The sequence below is a fragment of the Drosophila simulans genome, chromosome X (assembly GCF_016746395.2).
Source record: "Drosophila simulans strain w501 chromosome X, Prin_Dsim_3.1, whole genome shotgun sequence".
Lineage (NCBI taxonomy): Eukaryota > Metazoa > Arthropoda > Insecta > Diptera > Drosophilidae > Drosophila > Drosophila simulans.
In genome coordinates this window covers 9059592-9087561 of record NC_052525.2, presented here as the reverse complement: position 1 = coordinate 9087561, position 27970 = coordinate 9059592, and the positions used below count along the sequence as shown (strand labels likewise).

General features: G+C 39.3%; 3 protein-coding genes across 8 annotated transcripts in view; 2 read left to right on the top strand and 1 right to left on the bottom strand.

The window, feature by feature from the left end:
- LOC6725548 overlaps positions 1-16473 on the top strand; it is a 53355-nt gene extending 36882 nt beyond the window's left edge. The window contains exons 2-4 of one of the 2 annotated variants that reach the window (XM_016172805.3): positions 12357-12859; positions 14209-15268; positions 16414-16473. In XM_016172805.3, coding sequence (XP_016038682.1) covers positions 12387-12859; positions 14209-14392 — 657 coding nt within the window. In that variant the 5' untranslated portion in view covers positions 12357-12386 and the 3' untranslated portion in view covers positions 14393-15268; positions 16414-16473. Of the gene's footprint in view, positions 1-12356; positions 12860-14208; positions 15269-15326 lie in introns of both variants that reach the window. The other variant, XM_044923683.1, reaches the window with a different exon arrangement.
- On the bottom strand, positions 10197-11566 carry LOC27209427. Its single transcript, XM_016184862.3, has 2 exons — positions 11442-11566; positions 10197-11374 (listed from the first exon to the last, which is right to left on the bottom strand). Exons 1-2 carry the CDS (start codon positions 11523-11525, stop codon positions 10889-10891), a joined length of 570 nt encoding a protein of 189 aa, XP_016038683.1. The 5' UTR covers positions 11526-11566; the 3' UTR covers positions 10197-10888.
- Positions 16474-21076: 4603 nt separating the features above from the next.
- The window catches only part of LOC6739860 (low-density lipoprotein receptor-related protein 2), a 147667-nt gene continuing 140773 nt past the window's right edge, over positions 21077-27970 (top strand). For 2 of the 5 annotated variants that reach the window (XM_039298001.2, XM_044923682.1), the window contains exon 1: positions 21078-21487. The gene's annotated coding sequence lies outside the window, so the exon portion shown is untranslated. Of the gene's footprint in view, positions 21500-25388; positions 25629-27970 lie in introns of those variants that run through there. The other 3 variants (XM_039297999.2, XM_039298000.2, XM_039297998.2) reach the window with 3 other exon arrangements.

The window sequence follows — 27970 nt, the reverse complement described above, 5'->3', positions numbered from 1 at the left end:
CAAATTAACCTTTTTCTGATTTTCTCCACTCTCCTTCACACGCACACACACACACACATACATATAAACAGGAGCAAGCCAAGAGAGCTCAAATAACTGTAATTTCATTTGGAGGGTGCCCGAAAAGCTACATTGCAATACACTGAGCGGAAATCTCTTACTTGAGATCATTTATCCGAATTACAAGTGCATATAATGTTGTTCTACACTATCATTTTCCCTAATCTTGCGACTTATCTCGAGAACTCGTTGTGATATTTTGTTTAAGTTTATTGTTAGATATTTATTAAAGTATATATTTTTTTTAAGTGCGTCGAGCGTGGCGGCAATGACAACTCCTACCTGTTGATGGGCATACAAAGGAGAACTGTACATTAAGTAGGCGAAATTATTGAGTTTACTGTAATGCCGAAATAAACACAAGGAAAAGCGCCGGAAAAGTGGGCGGGGTGGCAAAGTGGGCGGACCATTAACACAATTGCCTGGCTGGCTGCTCTCGCTCGTTGTCAGGCGTCTTTGGGTTAATGATTTTTATGTGCATTTTAATGTGCCAACAGTTTTTGCCCCGCTTTGCTGCGTGTAAAATGAGCTAAATATAATGAAAAAAGCGCCTTGAAGCTGTGAAATGTCGCGAATGACACACTCACACACACACACACGCACACAGGGGTATTACTTAACTACAATAACATAAACTTAAGCGGGGGGTGGTGGGCGGTGCGAAAGGGACAGCGACACATGTGCGCTGCGGGGTAGTAAAGTTGATTGCCTTGACAACTTGTGTCGCCAAGTTTTCCGCCCTGCGAAAACTCCTCGCAGCAATTACAAACTTCAATTATAATGAAAAAACATTATCTTGTAATTTTAAGGCTGGTGCGTTGGAGCTGTGGAGATTGATTTTCCATGGGACCTCCTGTTGTTTAAGGATTTAATTAATTGCCGCATGCGATTTCCGAGAAGTGGCTGAAATGAACACTATGACTATATATATCTTTCACCAAAGTCCTTTTTAAGCTGCTGGGTATCAAGTTCATAAATATATATAGATATAGTTTTTTCTAAACTAAAAAATAAAACAGAAAAGAGTCTTGAAGTTTGTTGCCCTTTTTGTTTGGTCAGCTTTTCTTTCGATTTGATTGAAGGAGTTTGAGTTTCGACTGCTTGCCACAAATGTGGACATTTGAAAGGTGGCTGTTCCCAATTTCTATTTGGACTTTCCATATACATAGTTCCGTCGCATTATTTGTGTAAAGTTTTGCGTATATTTTTTTCGGTTGTTGGAAAATTGAACTGTCAACAGCATAAACCGATTGCCCAGCAGGCTGAAAAGTACAAATTGTGGAAAAAGCAGCACAGGTACGCCATATAACAAGCCGAGTGGAATGCGAAAAGAAAGAAAGTTTCTTACTTGCACCTTTCCCTCTCGTTCTCGGCATTTCTTTAGCTTTCTCCTTTTCTTATTCGCCGCCCGGGGACAGAAAAAATGTGAGCTGAAAAAAAAATAAGATAAGCAGTGAAAAGTTGTAAATGTTGAAATTAGCGAAGTCAGTATACCACTGAAAACTACTACAATTTATTATGGATTAAAGGAACGCAGTGAGAGTTCTGAAAGAATAGAGAACTATAACTTTAAACTGTAAAACGTTATTTTGAAATTAATTACCGTTCTGCTTGCATACATGCTGTTAGCATCAGCTGTGCACAATCATTTCATTGCCATTTTATTGGCGGGCTATATTCGCTTGGCCATGGCTGTATGTTTGCTTATGCGGCGAGTCCATGGAGAACGGCAGTCAACTGTTGATTGAACATCTGCGTTGCCTTTTCATTTGCATATTTATATTCTTGTTGATTTTTCCTCGTCCGCTTTTCCTTTCGCTACGCTTTCCTTTCGAACCCCCCACCCCCCACACCGGATTTTCCAAACGCCCGTGCCATTTTGATAATTTTTCTTATTTTTTTTTTATTTTATTGCTGTCTTAGACAAAGTTTTCCAATTGTTTTGCCACTCGATTTGCATATAAAAATCGACACAAATAAATATTGTCACCGCAAAAGTTTCAGCTGTTATTTATTGCGATTTGAATTCGATTCGAATCTTTGATTCGCCACGCCAAGTGAGGAAATTAATTAGCGGACATTATACAATTTTCGTGAATAAATTTCCCTTTTGGCATATTTCCATTTTCCAAGCAATTAGCAGGTCGCTCTGCGCCTTTGAAGCGCCATGAAAACTTTCTCCTGACTTTATGCCCATGGCCATGGGAGAATTCTCCAGTATTTTGTGGGCATGTGTGCGGGTATCGTTTTCCGCACACACACACACACACCCCATTTGCCCATAATGTGCTTATCTAATTTATGGCTTCATAAAGCGGCAATTATCGAATTTCTGTATAAAGGTGCTTCTCTGGTTTTCATGGAGAAAATTCATTGTGCAGCCAAAGAATAACTAAGAGTACACACAAAGTATACTTAAATCTTTGTGAACATATAAATTTAGTACATTTTATGAACATTTAATATTCGCATTTCTCTGAAAAGGCGAATTTTTTTCTATAAAAATAGAACTTTTTAATTTTCTAGTAGACATTCTCTTGAGCTGTTTAAGAAAAACACCAAACTTTATAAATTGTTTAGATTTCCTTACAAATTTCGCGTCAACTCTGAGCTTTTGGAAAACGGGAAGAAAAGCTTTAAAAGTCAACAACTGCCATCGTTTTCCTTCACCGTTATTCACCCTGCCTTCTCGCAATTTTTTTTTTAGTACGCACCGAAAAACCGTAGTCAAAGTCTAAGGATATCTCTTTCTCGCTTTTTGTGGCTTTAAGACAAATGACAAAAATACATACACATTCTAACACACATACACTCGCATGACAACCTGGTAGGCAACGTGAATTCTCGATACCCTACTTAGAGGTATCTCTATTTCTTGAGAGGACGATAAAAATTAATTAACATACTATTCAAATTCATTTACATATTCGTTCGTATGTAAATCATTTCCTTTGGGAATTCACTTAAATATACATGTAAATATAAATTTAAAGTAGAGTAGTTAAGCCTTGGTTTCCGTATTCATTTTTCTGGGTTATCGGCGGACGAGGACAACAAAAACAGCCAGGAGCAAGCGATGTCCTCGTCACGGCCTGTCCTCCAAGAAAGTTGGGCGCTGGCAATATTTATTAAGCTTTTATTCCAGCCATCAGGCATTAGGGATAACGATGTGTCGTTGCAGCAGCGCCAGCAACAGATTCCGGGGAAAATCTTTGCCCACGATGCCCCGCCCCCCCACACACCGCCCCCGGATATTTCAAAGGCTTAAGCAGAGGCGTAGGCAAAGGGATGAGAAGGAAGCCTATGGAAAAGGGCCGCACTTCCTGCGCCAAGTGAAAATGAAAATATAGTCGACTTATTTGGGTCCCGAGACCAATTGGACATTAAGTATACGCCGCGTTCGCCGTGGAGGTTCTCCAATAAAATGGTCTCCAAATGGGCAGCACATCTGTTCAGGGCTTCGTAGGATAACACTCTATATTTAAATGTAATGTGGGATTTTGAATCGAAATCTTGTTTCTTGAATTGCCAGTGCTGGGATTACCCTGCGTTTTCTTTTGCTGAATTTATCCTTCTTAGTTTAGTTCCTGTTCTTAGAACGTACAATCGTATTAGGAAATGAATGAAACAAGCAAAACGTGTTTATAAACTTTTCATTACAAAACAGAGACTAGGCGAGATGAAAGCTAAAGACAATCTTGACAGAGAAGCATTTAGTTTCAAGAGCTTGCATTTTTCCACCCATTTGCATGCAGACATTTTCATTTATATATATTCATTATATATGTACGAATTTCACTACCGAAAACTAAAAATCCATTAAAATGCACTTGAGAGTGCCACAGGATGCAGGCGGAAAATCTCCGAAAAGGACGATGGGAAGTGGGGTGGGAAATCAGAGAATTCAATTTGAGCAATTTCCTGTTTTTCAAAAGGTGCTCGTCGGGTGTCGGCCAAAATTAAAATGTGCTAAGCAGGACACAGCAAAAAAAAAAGAAAAGAACGAAAAAATTTTGATGAGAAAACGATGGAAATGGAATTGGAAGGCTCTTGAAAGTCACTCAGAATAAAAGGAGACCCCGAGTAAACACTTTTCCACCTCCGATGCCGCCGTTTCTTTTCACTTTCCCACCGCGAACTTTCAATTGAATTTTTCAATTCAAATTGAAATTAATATTCACTTTGAGCATATCAATATACACGGCTATATATACACATATACATTCTGGATTGGGATTAGTCTCCTGCGGGCTACAGAACGCAAAAAAAAAAAGAAAAAAAATCGATAACGTTGCGGGAAAACCCCGGGCAGAAATTGTTTTGATGAGCTGGAATTAATGGAAAATTCAAATAAAGCACAACTTTATCGATTTGCGAGCGATGAGCAAACGAACTCGTATTTCGGGTGAATTAAGATAAACAAAATAGGATTTATATGGAGCCCCAATAAAAAAGATGCCAGACATTTACGACAACCATTTGATTTACTCAAATGAGGACAATGTCAAAGCCAAATTGTAAATTGACAATGGGCCATAAAAAAGGGAAAACTCGAAGCCCAGTGAAATGAAATGGAAAGCGAAATGGAAATGGAAATGAAAACGAGAAGCATAACGCATGAGTTAAAAGGAACCTGCTCATCCAATACGTGTAATATTCGTCGAAAATAATTTATATTATAATGAACCAGATGAAAGGGGATATTCTTTTAATACTCCAAAGGATAAATTCAAACAGGCTGTTTTAAATTATACAATAGAATGTTTTTTACACTACTTTACATGAAACTTCGCACAGTAATTTCGTTCATGAAAGTAAATCATCAACAGAAAATCCCAATTAGATTTCCATTTGCCAACAGGGTAATTGAAATTGATGGGAAATAGTTGGGGGGTTGCAAATCAAACAAAGAAATTCTGAATGCTGACACTCTCTGCAGTTTTCCAATTTTTGGCGCAATAATTGAAGGCGGCAAACCAACTGCAGGCATTGGCATTGGGCAAACGAGCTCGAGATAAACGAAAAACTTTCGGCACTCAAAAACTTGTTTTGTTGTCCTCGCCTCCTGTCAAGTTCGTTGTAAAGCCTCGAGAGTCCTGGGCTCAGAACTCATTACAAGAGTCCTGCGGAGGCACAAAAACTTTCCGACTAATCCGTGATTAAATACTCAGTCCCGACCCGTCGACTTTGTCATTCGGTTGGGTGCGGTTCAATCATGGCCGCCCGAAAGCCACTGAGCTTCACTTCTCTTGCCCTCCGCTGCCACCGGAAGTGCCCGGGAACCCATTTTGACCCTTTTAAAGTCCTGCACTTCCGGTTGGGAGCCAGGGTCCGTGCCCCTAATGCTGCAAAATTCTCCCGTGCTGATGGGTATCAAATTGATGTCGGCAGCTCGGAGTGATTCAATTTCTGGGTATTATACACAAAATGAGTAAATGTGTAAACATTTACATACCTCGCATCTGAAATGGTTACTACACGAATTATGAAATTAGTTAGATAAAATCAGTCTTGATATTTTAATGTAAACTTGCATTACGCTCAAGTAAGCAAGTATATAATTATACTTGCTAGGGAATGTGTATACATTATTTACGGGGTATTAACATGTCTGTGTCAGTTTTCACTTATCGTATACGTTTAGTGGAGTTCATATTTGGAAAACATTGGACATTTTGTTGCCTGTTGCTGCCGCCTGCATTTGAAATCAATAAAAGTCGACACGAGCACATTTGCTCCTCATTCACAGCCGAGGAAAATCTTTGGGCCCGAAATAAAAATATGACGGAAAAGCTTTCGACGTTGACTGGAAATTTTCATTCCGCATTTATGATTTCCACACACTTTGGGAGTCATTTGCACCGCCATCACGTGCCGACAATCACGCAAAATCATTGCGCCGTCATTTATTAGCAGGACAAAGGGCGGAAAATGGGAAAAACGCCTTATGGAGTTGCCACTTCCGCTTTGCCCTGACGCAGGTCCAATGTCACTGCCATGGAATTTCCCGACTCCCAACCAACGCCATCCATATCCCCTTGGTTAGGTCAGCAAATTGTTTTGGGTCTGCGTTAGATGAAGATATGAAATTTGAAGAGCTCAATTTATCATTTCCCAAGAAGAGTAGCACTTGGAAAAATATCAGCTAACCCGAAAATAATATTGATTGAATAGTGCATGTAAAAACATAGTATTCACTAGTATTCATTAAAATATTAATGCATCATTGTTTATAATTCTTTGAAATGCTAAATATAACTTTTATTTTTTTTAGTGTTTACTTGAAGTTCTTACATTTTTGTTTGAATTCTTTAAAGAAGATCGTATCTGCATCTTCCAAGAATATTCTAGCGCAACAAGTCCATCATCATAAATTGAAAATAAATTAATGGCACCTGTGATTCGGGTTTGGTGACCTCTAGACCCTTGACCGTTCAACTCAAGCCTTGTCATTCAATTTAGATTTACTGTTGTAATATGGCCAGTAGCTAAACATTTTTCTCGTTGACACACTTGGTCATTTATTTATTTCGGGAGCAAAAGACTTTCGCCCATTTATCTTAATCAATGTAAAAATGGCCATTTATCGTTGTGGTTTGCTAAAATTAAATACAAATGTATCTATGAATGTTTTTGTTTTTTTTTTTATCTAGATTTCTGTTTACATTGGCTAACAGCTACAATTATCTCATGCCATTGATCAAAGCAACTAACCCGGAATAATTAGCCAATGTAATATTTATTATGTATTTAGAAGGCAAACAAATGCCTGCATTACACATTTTGAATGCAAACCTAAATGACAATATCTGCACGCCTCAACAAATGCAATTTAATATTTAGACAACCTGTTGGCCGGTTTTTGTTAGTGAATTAATTTTGCATAATAATTGCTGCCAGCATTTGAACATTTTTTTGGAAAGAGAATAAATGAATAGCAGTCATTTGTTGCCTCATTTTGGGCATAATTAATACAAAACAATTACTAAATGTTAAAAGTATTCTCTCATGCGTGGATACTAAGTTGTTGAAGTTGTCATATCCTAAAGTTCATTGTAATTTTAACATCATATTTGAAAAGAACACTTAAGTCCGTCAATTTAAGTGGTCTTCTAGACCTGCCAAATGTCACAGAATTTACAATTTTCAGAGAAGTTATGACGAAAATTCCGTTTGCAAATATCAAGTTTTTGGCAAAATCCGTTTTTACGAATTTCTGCCATCAAATAATCAGTATTTTGGCCATAACTTTAAAAATAATTGCCTGAATACAGAATATCATACCTCATTGAGCTCGTAATTAAATTTCCAATCAAACTGTGTTCAAAAATACAAATTCTATTTTTTCGCCATTTTTTGCAAATTTTGATGATGTTACCCCTGCAAAAAATGCAAAAATTTACCCAAAAATAAATTTTTCTAAATTCTTCAAAAAGTGATAAGGATAGTTAGCAATGGTAATTAGCTGCTCAAAACAGTTATTCTTTCGTCTATATGACAATTTTCAGCGAAGTTATGACGAAAATTCCGTTTTTAAATATCAATTTTTTGGCAAAAGCCGCGTTTCTGAATTTCGGCCATCAAATAATCAGTTTTTTGGCCACAACTTTAAAAATATTCGCCTGAATATGAAATGTTATACCTCATTGAGCTCGTAATTAAATTTCCAATTAAACTGTATTTAAAAACGCAAATTCTATTTTTTCGCCTTTTTTTGCAAATTTTTATGATGTTACCCCTTACAAAAAATGCGAAAATTTACCAAAAAATTAATTTTCCCAAATCCATTAAAAAGTGATAGAAATTATTAGCATGGTTATAAAACTGCTATTCTTTCGCATCTATGACAATTTTTGGACAAGTTATGATTAAAAATTCTCTTCGTTAATTGGCTAATTCTCTAATTAGCCAATTATCATTTGGGTACATTTTTTTGGAAGTGTAAAAAGTACGTATTGTGGTCTGATTTCTGTTCGTTTCCGATTGTCCGTATCACCTAAAATTTCTGTTTCGCATTCAAGGGTCACGATTTAGGTTTTGTTCGATACTGTTCTGTTCTAATTAAACCATTTTGAAGTTGATTGCGTTTTCAGCGGGCGGCTGTTAGCTGCCGCTTTTCGTCGATAAATCAAATTTAAATGTTTGAGTGCTACTCAAACTGACTACTGCTCCCCATAGTACTTCCTCCCACTCCGGCACCCAAAAAATAAAGCCGAAAACCCGAATCGAACACACGCCACGCAAAAATGTCGGGTGCCTCGCGGGGAATTCGCATTGGAATTGGTCTTTGTATTCCGCTTTTTTTTTTTTGTTTTTATCGAATCCTCAGCTTGTTGTGCTTTGTGAGTATTTTTAATGTTATTTAAATACATAATAAATCCGTTATTTAAAATCTTTTTTGTGTGGCCCTGAGGGAGGGCGATGCTCGGAGTAAACCAATCAAATCAGTTTACTTCACTCCCTTGTTGTTTTTTGTTGCCTCAAAGTGTAAATACTGCAGTTTATTATTAATTATACTACAAAATATATGATTTAACAAAACTAGATGACAGCATTTATTTATATTGAAATCACTATTTTAATACATATATAATAGTTGTTTAAGAACATTTTTCAATAACAAATGCCCTTGCGTAACTAACCATCAACATAATCACAATGCATGGGATAATATTTAATTATGCATAAGCCGGTTGGCTTTTCTCATTCCCTTAATTAGTGCTTTTTCAGAGCAGTAATGGAATGCCAGCCCCTAACTTTCCTAATCGCATTAAAGTTCCCGAACAAGCCGCCCCTCCAAAAACCGATGCTGTGACCTTGCTGCCTCAAATCAATTCGAAAAGGGACTACAAATCGGGGTGGTATATATCATAATTGAGCCACTCGATTGCCTCGCCTTGCGCGCCATTGTAGTTGCCGTAGTCAGCAGAACTTTTCACCCATTTCCACCGACTTTTCCCCACTCGCATTTTCTTTACCCCCTTCCGATTTTCATCAGTCGCTCGTGGGTCTATCTGTCAGCTCACACGATGAGTACTTAGCAGGGGCGAAATAAAAAGCGATTTGAATTTTTTGGCAGCCTCTGACTTAACCCCTAACAACCTATATCCGTTGCTCTGCTCGAAAGAGAGAGACGCCTGTATTGCGCTAGAGAGAGACGCACTGAGCGATGGCTGTCAATTTTCATTTTCATTGCGAGCGCGCCAAAAAGAGAAATTTAAATGAGGCTATCTTTCGGTTTTCTTTTTTTTTTTTTTTGTATTTATTGTCCGTGTGTGTGTGTTCGTTTATTTGCGTTGTTTATCAGGCTTAAAGGCGTACGTGTGTGTGAGTTGGCTCTTTTGCTAATTACTTGCTGTTTAGCAGTGAAGCTGGGTCAAAGGTTATGCCAGAACTCAATTCGCAATCGAAATCGAATCGAATCACATCGCTGCAAATCGTCGTCGCTCTTCGCTATTAATAGACGCTCATTATTGGCATTTTTGGCATTGGCCAAAGTGAGACTCACACGTGCCGGGGTGTTTTCCTATTTTCCTTGTTTTTCCGGCAATTGGCAGCTCTTTGGCGCCAGTGAAGTCAGCCGAATCACAGGGACGAAGATGCTAAAGGTCTTTCTCGAAAGCAGCTTAAAATATATATAGAAAGTTATAGTTGTGAAAATTAAATTCAATTATATTTTGAAGTTATGTTTAAATTTTACATATTTTTCTTAATTCTTTGTATACATTCGATTCCCAAGTCATTACTTTTTGCCCTGTTTAGCTTGATAAATAAGCAGAGCTTTAAAGAAATGTCACCACCATAAATCCTGCGATAAGGAAATCAGGCAATTTTTTAACTTCCAAACAAGTCGACTTGTCAGGATCGCTCAAGGACTCATCCCTGGTCCTTGAGTCCTCGAATTAAGCCGGCGTCTTGTTGCCTACACACGAATCGGATTCCTTTCCCTTTTGTGATGCTGATGGTCCTAATGCTTAATAACAATTTCATTTACATTTTCGGCACATTGCGCATCGGCTTTTGGGCCACGTGGCGTATGCGCAATGTCCCGAAGCCGAAAGGTATTTATTCCTTTTCATTTTTTTTTTTTTGTTTCGTTTCGTTTTTGGTTGGCATCCATTGTTTTGCGACCTAGAAAGGGTTTTGCTTATATATACATTTTGTATGATTGTTTCTGCGCTCCCTCACAGCCTCCATTATGAATTCAATTCAATTAATTGAGACATTTTCGTTTTGGCAACTGTATTTTTTTTTTTAATTTCGTTTCGCTGTGGGATTTGCTCCGCCCACTGGCCACGCCCCCCCGGGGGGATATATATTCGCTTTGTCCTGACGCCCCCGCAATTTCCGGTACGCTTGGCGGCACTGCAACGCAATTATAATGCACAAAGGCTAATTAAAGCGCAAACGAGGGAATAAAGTTGAACAATGTACGAGTATTGGTTCTCGGATTTGCGGTAAAAATACAAGGTAACAATGTCGCATTTTTTTTATTGAAATTTGTTTGCTTGATACAGTGTACTTTAATTACCAATAGGGACTGTACTGTCAAGTGCCTATTGTGCCACAAAATTGCAGATTCTTAGTGGGGTCGGGGTATTTGCGGCAATGTCACGGTGTCCATTAATGTTAAACCACTTTTATCGGCTTATTTTAATAGGCTTTTTCCAATACCATTTATGCGGCAGAGTAAATAGTTTATCTTAATTGCTTGATACGCCTTTACAGTTTATAAAATAACAGAAAATACGTAAGTGATAATGCGGATTATGATGCATTAACCAAGACTAAAATCGATGCTGTCGATTTTAGCTAATTGCATTGCAGCTCAGAAGGTTTTCTGCGTCACTTCGACGAGTGCCTCAAAAAAGAGCTCAATCAATCCGAAGGATTTCATTTCGAATTTGTAAATGCCATCGGGCAGATAAGTGGGAAATCCATCGGCGCTCAAAACACACTTGTTGTACGTAAATTTCTGAGCTGCAATCAGTTCGAGTTTGTCCTTGAATTGAGGAAAATTGGAACAATTGGCCGCGGATGGCATGATCATGTCCTTGTAGAAGGTGTTCATCGTTTGGTAGACTCCTGTACGCGGTACCGAATAGGGTTCGAGCTTATAGGTGGCGCCACCGTCGTTGCTGCGATAGATATTAACCTCGCCCTCAAGATCCTTGGGAACGTCCACGTTGAAGTACAAGTAACCACTCATCGTGTATTCGCCGCGACCTTCGCGATCCAGATGCGTTTCACCACCGGCCACCGATTCATTGTTGGTCGCGAATCTGGTCGATATGATTCGATATGTCCACGTTTGCTATTTTTAATATATTTATTTGCGATAAATGTTCTATTTTCAAATTGAACTAGTGAAGCATGCTCACTTTACTTCGGATGAGGCCACCCATTATGGAATCGCAGCACATCACAAGTATGAGTATTGGCAGAATTCGCAATTTTCTGCCCATTGTTGGTTGTTTTCACTGCTCCAAATCTATTCAAACTCAATTTATATTTATATGAATGTTTTGTGACTAATTCGCTACAGGTTTCCGGTTGAAAAAAAAATAGAGCGTTAACACATTTCAATTGAATAGATAGCAATTATTTAAACATTACACCCCCATGTCGCGCACAGATTAATCAATTTGAAAACGTTTGTTGGTGCTTGTATTTATTTAATTAAAAGCGAAACACCAAAAGAGATTATATTCAGGGAAAGGCGAACAAAAGCTGATGCTGATATAAACCGATCATCCAGCATGTCTCGCTTAATATTTTAATACAAGTATTCATATGCAAAGCCACAATTCATAGCTACTGACCGACCCATGAATATTTCAATAATCCAGTTCAGCTTTATGGAGTGACAAATTGATTTGGTGTTCATCTGACACTTTCAATGTTTTCATTATTTGCCATTCTTTATGTCTTTAGGCCCCATTTCCATGCCACATTTACCACCAACAGCATCGAATCGAATTTACCCAACGCCTTCGTGGACAATTCAACAATCAAAGTAAACAAAAGTTGGCGCCGCAAAAATCAAGCTCAGCTGTGGCAAACTTTTGCAGTTGATTTAAATTTTTGCTAACCGAATTTGATTGTTGGAAAGTTGCCGCCTGTGCACAGTGACCGCAAAATGTCAACAGCACTTCTCTGCTTTTTAAGCTGCACTCACAAAAACAATCGAGTAGGCAATGCAAAAGGGAACTTCATTGAAAACTGTGAAAACCATGTCAATGTCAATTTCAGTGTCAATAGTCAAATAATATTTATTCCATTCTCGTCAATTGCAGAGTAAAACGCAAGAAATTCAAGCAGCCAAAATGCGTCGCTCCTCGTTCACGCCCGTCTTCAACTTGAGCACCCAGGAGCCGCTGATCGTGGTGGAGGAATCGCACACCGCCGAGGATGGCGATGACTTGGAGGGTGCCGCCGGTGGCTGTGATCCCACTGCGGCCGGCACACGCCGCTCCAACAGCGATGACTCCGAACCGGACTCGCCGGTGAATCCCTACCTGCTCTGCCCCTTTCCCGATATGCAGCAGCGGCGCAAGCATTCGCTGCCCTCGCTTCAAATTACCGAGGGCATCACCGCCAGCCAGGTGCGTCGATTGTCGGAGGTGGGCGGCGAGACTGGCGGGCTCAGTCCCAAGGAGGTCGAGTTCCTGGCCACGCTCTCGCAGAAGGCCAATCCCACGGCCGGCGGACGCAGGCACTCGGTGGTCACCATATCGGCGGTGCCGCCAACGCTCTTCGGACGCAATCGCCGCGAGTCCATTTCCGGCGTATCCTTCAGGTAAGAACGATTCGCCATTAGCTATTAACCATTGGCCAGCGGAAGTGCGGGGGTTTCGCACAGCAGGACACGCAACCGCAGGACCTTTGGTAATCAGTACACTGAAGAAAAGTATAACCAAGTGGGAGTGTCAGAAGGAAAATTGATTCAAGTAGAAATAGATAACTAGAAACCATATTAATACAATTTATCTTAGCTTGAAAATAATGATTTAAAGTTTGAGTCTCAGTCTTATTTTAAACATAAATTAATGATTTTTCTCTCTGTGCACTTCTGGATAGCTCTTGCCCTTTTGCTATCTGCGACTCTATGTACCGGGCCTAATTGAATTGCGCCGCCGGCTGTTTTCGAGCTTTTCTGCTGTGACAGCAACATTTTGATACCCTAATGGGCGACGGGGGCGCGTTGCAGGAAGTGGGCGTGGCCAGGGCGTGGAATAGCCAAAGGGCATAATGAGATTGTCATAAACGGCGACCGGTCATTGCCGTACGATGAGGCAAAATAATGAGTATAGCTATCAATGCGGTAGACGCAATAAAATCCTAGGCATTTCGAAAAGTTTGTAGCATACTTTGTGGGGCATCATCCTCAAGCGATTTATGGTTGATAAGCTATGCAGTAAAAGTTTACTAATTATTATTATAACTATTAATTATTGCTTTAAGCTAACACATAATACATTGATTAATTGGGTTTTTTTATTTAAACAATTCATTAACGATTTTAAGGTTTAATTTCCCCTCTTTTTCTTAAAACATAGAGCAACTTGTATCCGACTTGGCTGGCACAAAATCTAGTGACCACACTCACATTGCTTTTGCCCCTGACTTTGTCCAAGTTGTGTGGTGGCCATTTAAATTGCATTCCACCCATCTCGGCTAGCCAAACTCCCAACCCCTCCTCCTGCCACGATTTTCCCCCGTGTCGCGTGTCCATTAAACGACCAACGCACTTTACGATCCCAAGTTGGCGGCTGTGGGAGTGGTGCGTGTGCAGGCTATGAGGCTGGGAGGAGCGCCAACGGGGCGTATAATTTATGCTAAAGTGATAACCGCAGACCCATCAACCACTTACTATCGGTTCACATGAATGTGAATGTGGAAATAGCCACGGCAGTAAAATAAAAACTGTAACAGCCTCAGCTAAAATGCCAAATTGTTACGCTTTCTGCCATATCTAGACACCTCAACAAAAAGATAAATTAGGATTAGACCAGCAAAGATATAAATAAAAAATACACAGGGAAAAGAACAGGTGAAAGCATATATAAAAGATTTTAATAAATATAAAATAATTATTTTAAATGATTTTTTAGAATTCATTTAATAGCCACTTCTTTTTTATTGCAGTGGCAGTCGCCGTGGCAGCGTCATCGCCGGACCGCCGTTGACCGATCACCGCGGCAGCGTGCACAACTTGCAGTTGGACATCATGGACGGTATCGTCCAGCAGAGGAAGACGCGAAGCGGAAGCGGCGTCTGGACAGCGCCCGTCCTGCAGGAGGCCGATAGCAATGTGCCTGTGCAGACATAAGCGGCTGAAGGTCACGCAGGGTAGCTGGGGGCGGAAAGGACGAAAAATGGATGCATGGACGAATGTGGAGAAGGATGGATGGATGAATGGATGGCTGGATGGGATTTCTTCGACAGATGAACGGATGAATTGGGTTGGACACTGGGCAATACAAACAACCAAATGCCTGGAAACTCCGCCAACTCGAACTGCAACTGGACCTTTATTAACATTTCGTGCTTTCCCCCCAACACAGAAAAAAAAACCCTCACACTCTGCCCCCCTCCGATTTTCCACCGGGAAATTGCTTTTCGCGGCTGCCGCATAAAGCAAACAAACAAACCACAAAAACCGCACGAAACAAAAAATAATAAAAGAATCGCATGGAAAATGGCAAAGAATGGTAGGTGGAAACTGAAAATAAAAAAAAGAAACACACACAGAAAAAAACAGGAAAATATAAAACTTCGAAAATGAAAAACTGCAGTTAAACAAAGAACGAGATGGCAAGACCAATTTAAGATGAAAAGAATGGGTGGAAAACGAGACAAGGCGGACAAACAAAGCAAAACGAACGTGAAAGAGAACCAAACAGGCGGTGAAAAGCAACTGAGAAAAAACACCGTGACCATTTTGATTGCCAGCAATTTTGGTTAACACCTGTGCCATGTGCCATGTGCCACGCCCACAACTGTCGCCCGCTCCCCGAACACACATCGCCCACAATTACGACTTAAAAATGGACACATCCCCCATGCAAGGATAATTGCAAATAATATTTAATTGGAGTGTTAAGGACGAAGGACAAGGCAAGCAAGAATAGCGCAACACTCGAAACCCTTCCTCGAAATTATTATAATTCCCAAGTGGTCAGAAAACAGAACACTTACCCAAAAAGTAAGTGGTATTTGCCAGAATTTTATCTCGATTCACTTTAATTTCACATTATTTTTAGCACTATTGCTTGATTTTGTGTACCTTTTTTCAGTTGCATAAGTTTTTACCGAAATTTTCCATAATTTGCGGCACAAATTATTCAAAACCCTTGTGAAAACGGGGTCCTTTATTTGCAGACGTACGAAGTGCTCGAGTGAAACCTAAGTTGTGCTAAAATTATAGTTTCGCTCAGTTTTTATGTTTACATTTTTCGTTTTTGTCGTATTTGTAACATTTTATTTTTGACATTTGTCAATGGGCTGTGTGCATTTTTAATAATCCCACTGCCGGGCAGCTAAACATAAAAAACACACACACACGCACATAATGAAATGCAGCTTTGGCCCAAGGACACTAAAGTGAAAAGGGGTGGGTGGAGTGAAATGGGGGCCAAGGACGCGTCAAGGCTATTGCCGCATAACCCTGAACCCAGCATCTTTCTGATGCGGCCAACGTGGCGTATGAGTAATGTTCCGCACGCAGCAACAACTGCACCAATGACAATGGCAATGCCAATGCCATGGAGCAAGGATCATCTTCCTCGTGTTTTTAATGGCCTGTCCAAGCCCCGGACCACCTCCATGGCCACGCCCACACCCCAGTCCGCTCAATAAGGCTAATTTAATGTGGGCATCGTTTAATTGAAACGCGTGTTAGTTTGCATTCCCATCCGGGCCACTTGGCGGGCGCCCCGGCAAACTAATTATAGAAAATCAAAATGCAATTGCCATTGCCAACGGAACGACGTTAAGCTGACTGCCGGCGGCCATTTGGTTTGCAAAATGTGCGGGGCAAACAAACATCAGTTGGTCCTCGCTAAGCACCATGATCATAATCATGTAGGGCAAAATTAATGGTCTGAAATTACCGAGTGTCCTTTAGCAGAGTGAGCACAGTTTCTGAAAGCTGCCCGTTAACGATTTATATCTGCAATTAACTGGGTGCACAGATTTTAGATTCTATAATTTAAATGATGAATTGAAACACTTATCACTTTCGATTTGCAATTATGAGTTTACACATTTTTAATATTTTTTCCTAAATAAAAAGCCTAATAATAATAATAATAATCACCTAAGATATTAAAATCTACTTTTTCTCCACAGGTTCCATTATAAATCGATTTCAAGTGAACACGCAACTCAATGTAATCGGTTTATAAAATACAAAATAAAAACACATGAAATTAAATCTATATATTGTATATTCAGGAATTGATATATTAGTGAATAACTAGCGAGAACGAAAAAAAAGGTGGAAAAAGAGCGACTTAAAAATAGCTATTTACTTAGTACCTAGTTACTCCTCATTTTTTTTGGATGTTGTGTAGATTCGTGAACCACCGCATGAAAGAAAACCACCAAAATAAAAAACTAACTAATATACAATCCCACAGACTATTTACCTATAGAACAGAATCCAATGCAATTAGAAAGTGGAAATCCTCAGGTGCTTTTCGAACTAGCTCGTTTTTCCATTTACCAGTTACCATTTAACCCTGATTGCTTCAATCAACCAGTGCAATCAAAATTGAAGAGAGTTTACAAATATACCATGTACCTAAAAACAAAAAAAAAAAAAAAAACAAGCAAAAATTCAACATTAAAACTTTAGTGGAAAAGTGAAAAATATAACAATGAAAATGATACCTAGGCTAAGAGCAAAACGATTTATCGCCAAACCAGCAATAAAACGAAGTGGAAATTCAACTATTTTTGAACTGGGCCGGCTGCTTGCCCAGCCCAGCAGGTCAGCCAGCCTTTAGTTCGAGTAGCCAGACCCGAAATCCGAAGCCCCAATTAATAATAATACTACACACATGACGAACAACTTGAGAATTTGAGGATTTCTTCAATTTTATTTTGGCTTTGTGTGGGGTAACGTAGTGAAATTCGATGAAATCGAATATTTGGAAAATCTGTATCGGTTAGAAATCATCTGAAAGCATTCCCAAAAGTATTCATTCATATTTTGCAAACAGTACTCGTTTCTTCTTATATTTAGTAAACAAATAATTGGATTTTTAATTTGCTAATATTTCCTCATTTGTTTTATTTTCTTCTCTAAACATTATAGGAAAAATGTAATTAATTTAGTTTTATATTTACAAAAGATTAAGGCATTATTTTGGCACCCTTGATTAAGAATGGAAATATGAATTGAAGAGGTCGCCGCACTCTCAAGTCGTTGGAGTTTTCTTTTATATAAGTCTCGATGTTGTTGTTTCTCATAGAGTGTACACATAAACATAGGATAATACATCCTCGTCATAAATATATTTAGAATGTACATAACAAAATACTCGAATATTTAATTTACTCTCTGTGTTCCTCTGTTCGAACCGGAAACGAGTTTGCGCCTTCTTAGCACTCCAGGAAAATGAAGGAAATTCCCCAATATTCAATATGCTTTAGGGGGAGAATTAAGGAGACCCCTAACAAAAATTTCCCTTTTCCTCTAATTTGACCTGAGAAAATGTCGCTGGACGACGAAGGAAAAATACAAAAGACGTGTGTAAAACAAAACTAGAGAATTTTTTTATTATTAAACATAGTCAAGGATAATCAACACGAGATGATGGAGAATTTGGCCGATGCTGGCAAAAATAATGATGAAAAAGCAAGGATGTAAAAGATATATTTATAGAAATGAGCTATATGTATACATACTGACAGATTAATTATATGATTATATAGTAACTTATTGTCACAACGCAAGAGCAATCAATGTTTAACTTTATTAAATGTTACAAAGAGTTTTAAATATTAAATATACTTAATGAAATATATACAGATATACCTATATATTGCAGATTATATTCTATACATATAATTTGTAGGTGAAGCTGAGATGAATAAAATACTAGTCGTACTCGTAGTTCGCCATTATGTTTGCCAAAAATCGTAGATAAATGTAAGAAAAGTTGTGTCAGCCATTACAGAAGTTCGAGGGAAATTATTAAGCAAAAGGTTTTCCAGAATCTCATAAAAATCCATTTGTAAATCTATTGTACCCGCCAAATAAATAATCGTGAACAACAATCCTTATATTCAAAATAAACAAACCAAAAAAAGAAAGAAATTTTGGAAAGGCAAAAATAAAACAACAAATGAAAAAAAAAAATTACCGGGCTGGCACTCTTTCTAATTTTTTTGTTAGCATTTATTTCAAAATCGTTATTTCTTGTGTCTTAGCAATAATAATATAATTAAAATGTGTGTGTCGCTCTGTAACTGTCTCTATTGTGTTTGAGATTACTCGTATCTTATAATGAATATTATTACTAAACTAAAGCAAAGGAAACAAAAAAAAAAGAAAAGTAAGAAAGCAAAAACGCAGGAGACGCGGAATGGAATCCACAACAGAAATTAAAATTACTAATTAAAACGATTACTTACAGTAGACTTAAGAATACAAAGATTAAATAAAGAAAACGATTTCCTTACATTAACATTGGTGTAACATTTTTCGGAAAAGCTCTTTTGGCTTAACAGAACTTTTCAAAGAAAATATAACAGCTTTTAACGGCCACTTACCCAATTCACAGTTACATTGCTTTCTGAAAAAGCTTAAAGCTTTAAAGAGTTAGCTTTTCGAAGTGGTAAAAGTCGATATTATAGGTTTATTTTGGCTTAAACCAATAAACTAGAGTAAAATGCTGGCTAAAAGCTGTTTGGTCGTTTAAGCTTTCGTTTTAAACGGATTTCCGTTTTTTTTGTGCTAAATAAAGGTTTTTTTTACGTTCATAGACCCTTTCCCCTGGGTTACGTGAAAAATTGCTGGTTGAAAAACTATAACATCAGTTAACCAACTTTTGTGTCGTGTTAACCTGTCAAACTTTTCCAATTACTCACATGCACTTGGGCTCACCCAAATAATTTACCTTATATCATATCCGTTGCATCCAGTTACATATCCGGAACAATAGTTAAACCAATTTCGAGATCAACTACACGATTAGTAAGTATAGTTAATATACACGTAATTTCTGATTGTTCAATAAATAACTTAGGAACTGTTTTATTTTATGCTTGGTTGGGAATTTCTTGAAATAAAAGCATTGATTAGTATTTTTGTTATAATATTTAAAAATACTTGCCAAAATGATGCATTGCCTTATGTTAATAACTACGCATATAATTTGTGTAAGCCAGTCATTTATTAGCAGACAAATCGAGCTAAATTGCGATCAAGTGTGCGACCTTGGCGCACTGCCACTCGAGAACATGCTCAACGGCTGGTTAAACTTTGGATGGTTAATAAATTTATTTTGATTATTTTCGGGCGGGTCACGCTTTCCCCAATGACCCTGGTCTTAAAACGCGCGAGAATCTGTGCCTAAATAAATATAAGAACTGCACGCTTTGGTTTTGTGCATGAAAAGTTTGCATCGCATTTCGGTTTCTGCCAATTGTTTTTCTTGGCCCTATCACCTTTCGCTGCGAAATATGTCTGAACGAGAATGTTTTCGAATCCATTAAGACGCAATAGAGAATTTCCCTATAGCTCGTAGCGTTCGGTGATGTCTCCGCAGTGGATTGGACTGGATTGGAAATGTATATATCTTTCTACTTGGCCACCTGATAGGCGAAACAGCTTTTCCCATTCGAAAAAACTCAAATTGTCCAATTCCCCCTTCCAAGAATGCGGAACGCCAGCAGGCGATCGAGGAAAAGTTTTTAGCAGCCGAAACAGCTGTTCATTTGCTGACTGACTTGCCGGCAATTACAGCGATTTTTCGCGGAAGAAGGGCCTGTTCGAATAGTTTGGGTGCACTCGAATTCTTTTAGGTAAATATTCAAGAACTTCTACAAAATTCTCCTGCTCGTTTCTAAAACTAAACAATGGGATTTACTTAGGTTCCGTTTCATATGTGTGCAAGCTTGTACTTGAGAACAAGTGCGTTTATTTTTAGCCGAGTATTGGATTAATTTTCTCGTAAGACTTGTAAGAGCTTCCATTATTTTCCTAGAGCAGCACCCTAGCAACCTGTTGAAGGGGCTTGCAACTCGAGCCGCGTTCGCTGCCAGCATCGAGCACGTTGCACGTGGCAAGCACCGATTGTTTACTCAATATTCTCGGCGTGCCGCAGATTGTGCCTTCAGAAAGCAAAATAAACACAAGTTCCATGAAAAGGTATCATTTGTCAAGCGACAGCCGACAAATGAATACACATACGTGTGTATGTTTGTATGTGCATGTGGTCCTATGTACCCAACGACTTAGCGGCTTAAGTAGCTGCTCTAAATAATAAATTCAATTGTAATCAGAATCGTTTATGTAAATATTCAAATCGTCAATTTGCCCGGACAGAGAGTGAGACAGAAAGAGTGCGAGAGTGAGAGGGGGTGGGGAATTGTCCTCCAATAATCCGCGAGGCAAGCAAAAGTGGCGGCGGGGCAGGTTCAGATAAGCACCCCCATTAAGACAACAATAAACTCAACAAGTTGTTCTGGAAAACTGTCAATTAGAACCACCACGCACTGGTGGCAGCAACAATTGTTCGAATGAAAACACAACATGCAGCATGCTGCACGCTCGAACATGTCTGTGCCATGGAATCGCTGTTGCATCAGAGGTGTAGACGGGGGCTAATAGGAAATGCAGCGTAAATAAATAGTATTTAAACTATAGCAGACAACAAAGAAAAGTACACTTCGAAGCTAGCATTTTAGAAGTACTCTTATTTATAATATATACTAAGTATATACAATAATCTCAATAATAAGAACTAAATAATAATAATGAATTGGTTCGATGATGAAAAGTTCCTTGATTAAACTAAAAGCTGCGCCTCTGTTCGACGTCGCACTGCCTGGAGTCGCGACTGCAACGCAACATGTTCGATGGTTCGAAGGTTCGAAGGTTCGATGCCTTCGGTTTTGGTTGGGCGGCGAGTGGGCTGCGCTGGCATCCGCTGGTCAGTCGCTCGCGGAGCGTCGTCGTGAACGGTCAGCCAGCGCGGCTAATAAGTAACCAACTGTAGTGACAGTGCGATAGTGACTCTGATCCGAACCCGAATCCCAGGCCCACAACAGATACGTCCAGCGTGTGGGCAGCCAGAACAGAGTGACAAGAATATCGGAGCCGACAACAACAGCAAACTGAAAGATAGAAAGAAAGAAAGAAAGGCCAACCTGCCGATTAAATTCCAATTGAGTGTTTCGAGTTTTTTTTCGAGTGAGTGCGGCGGTAAATATTTCGATCTTCTCCCTTCTTTTTTTTTGCTGTGCCACCAGAAACCGAAAAATGCAAAAATTAAAAACCAATCAGTGAAAATCGCAATTGCCAAAATATCAAATAGAAAAATATGGAAAATAGTTGAATCGAAGAAACGCAGGCCGCAAAAATTATTAGAAAGAAAACAAAAAAAAACACACACACACACACAAAAATCGAAAAACAAAAGGGGCAGACAGAAAGAAAGCGCTTTTATTATTTTATTTAACGATTTTTCTTCTTGCAATTTTTATTTTGCACACTTTGTTGTTGGGTCAGTCAGTTGGCGGCTTTCGCCACTTTACGAGCAACTTCCTTTTTTGGCCGGAGAAAAACCAGTCTGGCCAAGAGACCAAAAGACCCCTGGCCAAAAGACGTCGGTCGGTGGGCTCCAAACACTGCGAATGTAAACAAAACAGCAGCAAACCGTATTTGTTTATGACTCGGCTTGGCCAGGATAAAACCCAGAGACTTTGAGAGCCCAGACCAACTAAATCCACACCCCCACCGCCCACGCCCTCGCCAAAAATATGATTTGCTACGACTTCCCATTCCCCGGCCGAGATTCTCAAGTGCGAGTTGCAAAAAAAAAAAAAAAAAAAATAGTCCCCGCTCCCCCTTTATTGCTCCACCGCGTTGAAACGACACCCGGTGAAAGTTTCCCAGTCGCAACTTAGAACTCTCTTCATTTTCGGGTTTCTTTATTTTTTGCTTGATAAATGAGTCGCTGGCATAGCCCCCGGGGCGGTAAATCATCTCTGCTTGTGGCACTGACAATTTCACAAATTTATATATTTGCCACAACAACCGACCGAAACACTCACAGTCGAAAGTTTTCCACTTCGAGTGCAAATTTGGCTGGCTTGCAAAAGTCCAGGCGAGCAAATTGGCCAGAGGTGTTGCCAACAAAAAAAATAAAAAAAATGGTAAAGATAACAATTGACGAAATCGGAAGTGACAGCATGATAGTTCAAGTTCAAACACGCATGATAACTTCATTGAAAACTGTTATTGAGAGTAAACAATAGTTTTCAAAGATTTCACGAAGTGTTAGCCAAAAGTGTGTCTTCAGTTCAGAATATTATATATATTCAAATACGCTTTAAAATTGCTAGTTTAGTAGTTAAATATATTAACAGCTGATGTGATAATAGCTATGAAATTGTTGGTTTCTGGAACTTGAAAGATTCGCAAATTCTAGTAGCCAGGTTGTTAATGCATATATGTAAATACGAGACATCGAGCGATTTCGAAGATATTCCACGCCAGTTATCCCCCCCGCAACTGGAGGCCAGCTCTAGCTCCCATTTTTAACTGGTTACCCCCGCTCGAGAATTCACCATGTCGGCTCTCGGTTTTTTCCTCCGCTTTTCGCTTACTCCACACAACTCGAATTGAATGGCAATCTGGAATATGCCAGGCAGATCCAATTGCATGCCACATATGCAGATGTAATGGGAGAGTTGGCCCACTCGCCACCCCCTTGTAAGCCCCCATCGAAAACCCCCTCCCCCCTTACGAAAATAAAGCCCCCTTAGCCGCCCCGCTAACTGTACCGCTGATCTGCTTGCCTCATTGCCGGTTAGAAAGCCAATGGAACGAGTTTCGTTGAGTGTGCAACTAATTTTCTAAATTGTTGTCGCTGCTGATCGTTGAGCGTGGCAAAAATAAAAAATACACACATTATTTATATAGCCAACGTCGCACAAAGAAAATATCTGTCACCAACATTGGTCATCAATTTTGATGGGTTTTCGGCGTCTAGAAAAACGCTTTTATCACTGACGTTTTAATCAGATCTCGTCTAGAAGTATACAAAATCACGGTATGATCTTGCTTGAAGATGATTTCATTTTGCTAAAACGTGTTTTAATTTACTTTTAAATCATGAATCATAAATATATGTATTTATGTGACTATTTTATATAGGGTAATACGATAATACAAAATCGTATATACATACATACGTACTTTTGCAAAATAAAATAAATAAAAACGGAATAATAAAATGTATATTTATGGAAATTTTCGAGCGATGGCATATTTAAATAGATACATGATTATGAGAGTGCGGGTGATAAGGCAAAGATTTTAGATTCAAAACCATCCATTCATCATTGCGAAGATCGAACTGTCATTTGGGCGATTGATTGATTGAATTTTAATAAAAGTCTTTGAAGTCGGATTTATTTATTTTTTTTATTGGGTTTTTCTTCTCTTGCGAGTGCGTCGTCATCATTTAATGGTGAAGATAGAAGAAGAATTACCCGAACCCATAGAAGGCGAAGAAGAAGAAGACAGGGCTAAAGAGACAGAGTGGGAAAGAGAGTAGGAGAGAGGGAGAGAGGGATAGAGAAATGTTAATGGATTAGGAAGCGAGCTCAAAAGGCAGCGAAGAAGAAGAATCGAATCTCGGCTACTTGCGACATTAGCCCTCTCCCTCCCACTCCCACCCGAAGAAGGCGGTGGAGAAAGAGAGGGGGAGAGTGGGAGAGCGAGAGCGGAATTGAATGGCCAAAGGAAAGGTGAAAAGAGGCAACTTGGCTTAGACGATGATGATGACTGTTTCTTCTGTTTGTGTACGTGTGTGTGTGTGCGGACAAACAGGTATCACGCACACACCTACAGACACACTCACACCTGTGCGGAATAACTAAGCAGCGACCCGATTTTTAACAGAGAGCCAGAGAGAGATAAGGAGAGAAGAAACAGAGCCAAGAATCCGATCCATGCCATGCGCCTTAAACTATTACAAATCTATAACAAATCTACCACGAATCTACAAACCACAAGAGATCTTTTCACAGATCAATTTTAATGGGATTATTCAAAAATTCCAGTTTCTGTAGTGTGGTGATTAAAGGAACCTGCATAAATGTTAAACGTTTTAAGTCGTGTAATAATAACAGACCAATTCTTTTTTTTAACCTTTTTTTTTAATATTTTAAATCACATTTCTTGTGACACGTGTAACTTCAAAGATCATCCATTCATCCATGTCAATTTTTTGATAACTTATCTTTTTCATTAGGCAATGAAATTAATTAAGTTCCTTTAACATGAGTTGAAACTCCAACGATTTTATGGCTACGTTTTCATTTTGAATAGATAAAAGTGCTGCTGGTGGCTTTCTGATTCTCCTAATTAGTTATTTCAAATCCGATTGATGGAGTTCTATTCTTAGGTTCAGCGCAAGTTATCCAAACCCTGCATACATAGTATAGCTCTAAGCTATATAGGCCGAAAGCCGATATGCAAAAACCAGAAACAAGTAGTCTTCATATGTAAAACTCTGTTCTCATTAAGTTCTGGACAGGTCATAATGATGTTTCGCCCCGTGTCGTTCCATCGCTCGCTCTGTCTCTTGTGTACTTGGATAAAATAAGATTTTTTTTTGTGATTTTGCCGGTTGCCACACCTGAAATTCAGCTCTCTCTCTCCCTCTCTCTCTCTCGCTTGCGCCAACGCAGCAGCAGCAAGAACAAGAACGACCAAAACGAAAGACTTAAACGACATACGTGTCTCGCGCTGACGTCGCCGCTCTCTCTCTCGCTCTTTCTCTCATCCTCTCTCGCTCTCTGATTGCTGTGTTTTTTTTTTCAGTTGGTTTCCAAAGGCGCGCCGTCGCAGTTCGAAAACCGCGGCTCTCGCCAGCAAAATAAAAAACAACAGCAATTTAATTTAAATAATTACAAAAGAGTCTATTTAAGAAAAAACCTTCTCGAAGAAAGGCAAGAAGAAAAATGGCGCGCGTTCAACAAAGAGAAAATTAGAAACGAAAACGATTTTTTTTCAAGTGCTGACAAAGTTTGTGTTTTGTTTTCTTTATTTTCTGTTTTTGTGTTTGCCCTTTTGCCTGTTTCGTTTTCGGTGTTTCTGTTTTGGTTCTGTTTTTCCCATATTTTCTCTATTTTACCTGTTGTCTTGGCCTGCCACCAACAACAACAAGAAGAATGCAACAACAAAAGGATCTATTAAGAAAATTTTAAAGAAAAGTGCCAGCACAAGGATTTTTGCTCTCTCTCGCACGCTGCTGCTCTCTCGCTCACGCTCGTTCTCTCGCTCACTGTCTGGATTACGCTCTTCTTTTTGCCAGCGACAGGTAAGCAAAAACAATAACAACCAGAAAATCAGAAAAAGAAAAACAATTTTCTTGTAATTTTAATTGGAAAACGTGTTACGTTGCACACACAAAAATGTGGAAAACCACCGAAGAAAATCGTTTGAAATTTTTTTAGGCAAACGAAGACATGTGAACCAGAAAAAGAAGAAGCTGTCTCTTGCCGGTCGAGCGGTAAATTAAGTTGTCCCAACCCCCCACACACGACCCCCCGCCCCCCTCCAACAGCACTAACTGGCACTCTCTGGTATTTTCTGTACCATCTGTAACTCGGGCTCTGAACGTATTCAATTAGCCAGTTTTGGTATGCAGTATTTTTCAGAGCTACCGAATATATAAACACTGTGCTTCTTAAGAAAAAAACTCTTTTTAAAGCTATCCAACTCGAATTTTCCACATGGAACTGGTCAAGGCTAAATATATTAATGAGTACCGAATACTAATCAGTAAATATTTTTCACACCAATACAAGATTTTATTAACAGCTGTAGAACGATTTCCAGAAGCCATTTATAATGGGTAGATTTTTAAGCTTCTGGATATGCGTATCCTTTAAATCCTTTCAAATATTTAACATCTTATAGTATAAAGGTATCCCAAAGTCGCTTCTTAAAGGCTCTTTCTAATATGTGGTTGTCTTCTTGCTGAGTTTTGTTCTTCTTGTAACTTTAGTGGGATTCCCCTTGCGCTCATCAACTAGCTTGTTGTTGGACTGCGTTTTCTGCGCTTTCCACTTTGGCCACCCCCTACGGGTTTTCCGACCCTTTGACGCCGCCAGGAACTAACTGATTTTCCCCCTTTCGTTCTGTATCATTGCCTTTGCTTGTTTCGCCGTCCCTTTCCGATGGCAATGCATTTAGAACCAGATCTTACAGCATTTTTTTCGGGGGGAGCCAGCATCTTGCTGTCCTCCTTTGATATCTGCCCTTTCGTTCGCACTATGCGCATGTGTGTGTGTGAAATGTTTTTGTTGTTTGTTGCCGCTGATTAAATTGTTTGAGAACTTTCGTTTATAATTTGATGTACCATCTACCGCCCCACCCGCTTGAAAAGTCGCCACCCACACGGCGACTTTCGCCCGGAAAATTTCACCCACCACCCACCGCCCGCCGTATTTAGTTTCATTTCTGTGTGCAATTAGGCAGCATTTATCTCGTTTAAATTTGCGGCAGTTTACGAAGCTCAGCGGGTCCCGCTTATCACAAAAACCCAAACAAAGCACAAAAGATACGTCGACGGGGTACACAAAGCCAAAATTGGAAACGTTCTTAGATTGAAATGCATATTAAATATGCAAACCTAAAACTTGAACAATCTGGAAATAATAATATATTTATATAGTTGATATTTTCTTAGCTGTGTAAAAGAAATAATTCTTTGCAACAATAGGCTGTAACTGTAAGGTTCGACAATATTTTCTCAGTGCAGGGAGGCTGGAGACTGATGAATGCCTGGCTAAATTTAACTTAGAACTTTTCGGAGTCTCTGGAAAATTCAGATCTGAAGAGGAGATGTGTGCGAGGTGGAAGAGATTAAGAAAGATGAAGGAGAAACGAACGACTTTTTAACAAGGGACGTGGCCATAATATTCAACGAGCAAACTTTAAAAGGAGATGTATAAAATGAAACCAAGAAATATTTGCTATGGTGAAGAGCAACATTTTTGGAATATTATTAATGATCAGGGGATGCAATTAATTTGACACAATGGATAATTACTCTGTTCCGGAAGCCTTACACAAAGACCCAGAACCAGGCAGCCCATCTTTGTATATCGAATGGGTCTCCATAACAGACCTACTTACTCAATTGTTTCTCGCTCACTTCACATGGCAGGAGTCACGGCCCCTTTTTGGGGCCGGAAAAGCTGCCGGGAAGTACCTGCAGCCACCAAGCTTCGAAGGAGGCTCAGCCTTCTCGATTCTAATGCATTTCCAAACCCTGATGGCAATTGAAATGCTGCTGCAGTGGAAGAAGCAGAAGGAGCTGCAGCACCAGGAGCATCATCATCGTCTCCTCTTGTTGTTCCGTGTGGCATGTCATCATTAGGATGTCGTCTGTGCACCATAAACTCGGCTATTACCCTGTTGAAAGTGATAGGGGGGCATATTGGTAAGATTCCATTGTCTGGCAACTCTATTAAGCTATGTCATTTCTGTTTTTGAAAATTCAAGAAAGTTGGCAAATTTGTGAGGCATTTAAAGTATGTGTCAATAAATCTAAAGTCTAAAATTCTAAAAGGCTAAAGTCTTTGCCATCTAAATAATATTTCTCAATTAATGGGTACCTTTCGTTTGCTAAAGTTGCATTGTAACCCAGCTACT

What these genes read in the sequence shown, in the direction of transcription:
- LOC27209427 (XM_016184862.3), bottom strand. Translation starts at nt 11,525, where the DNA reads ATGGGCAGAAAATTGCGAATTCTGCCAATACTCATACTTGTGATGTGC. An exon ending in GTGGCCTCATCCGAAGTAAA is followed by an intron (nt 11,375 to 11,441) that starts GTGAGCATGCTT and finishes TATTAAAAATAG; the next exon opens with CAAACGTGGACATATCGAAT.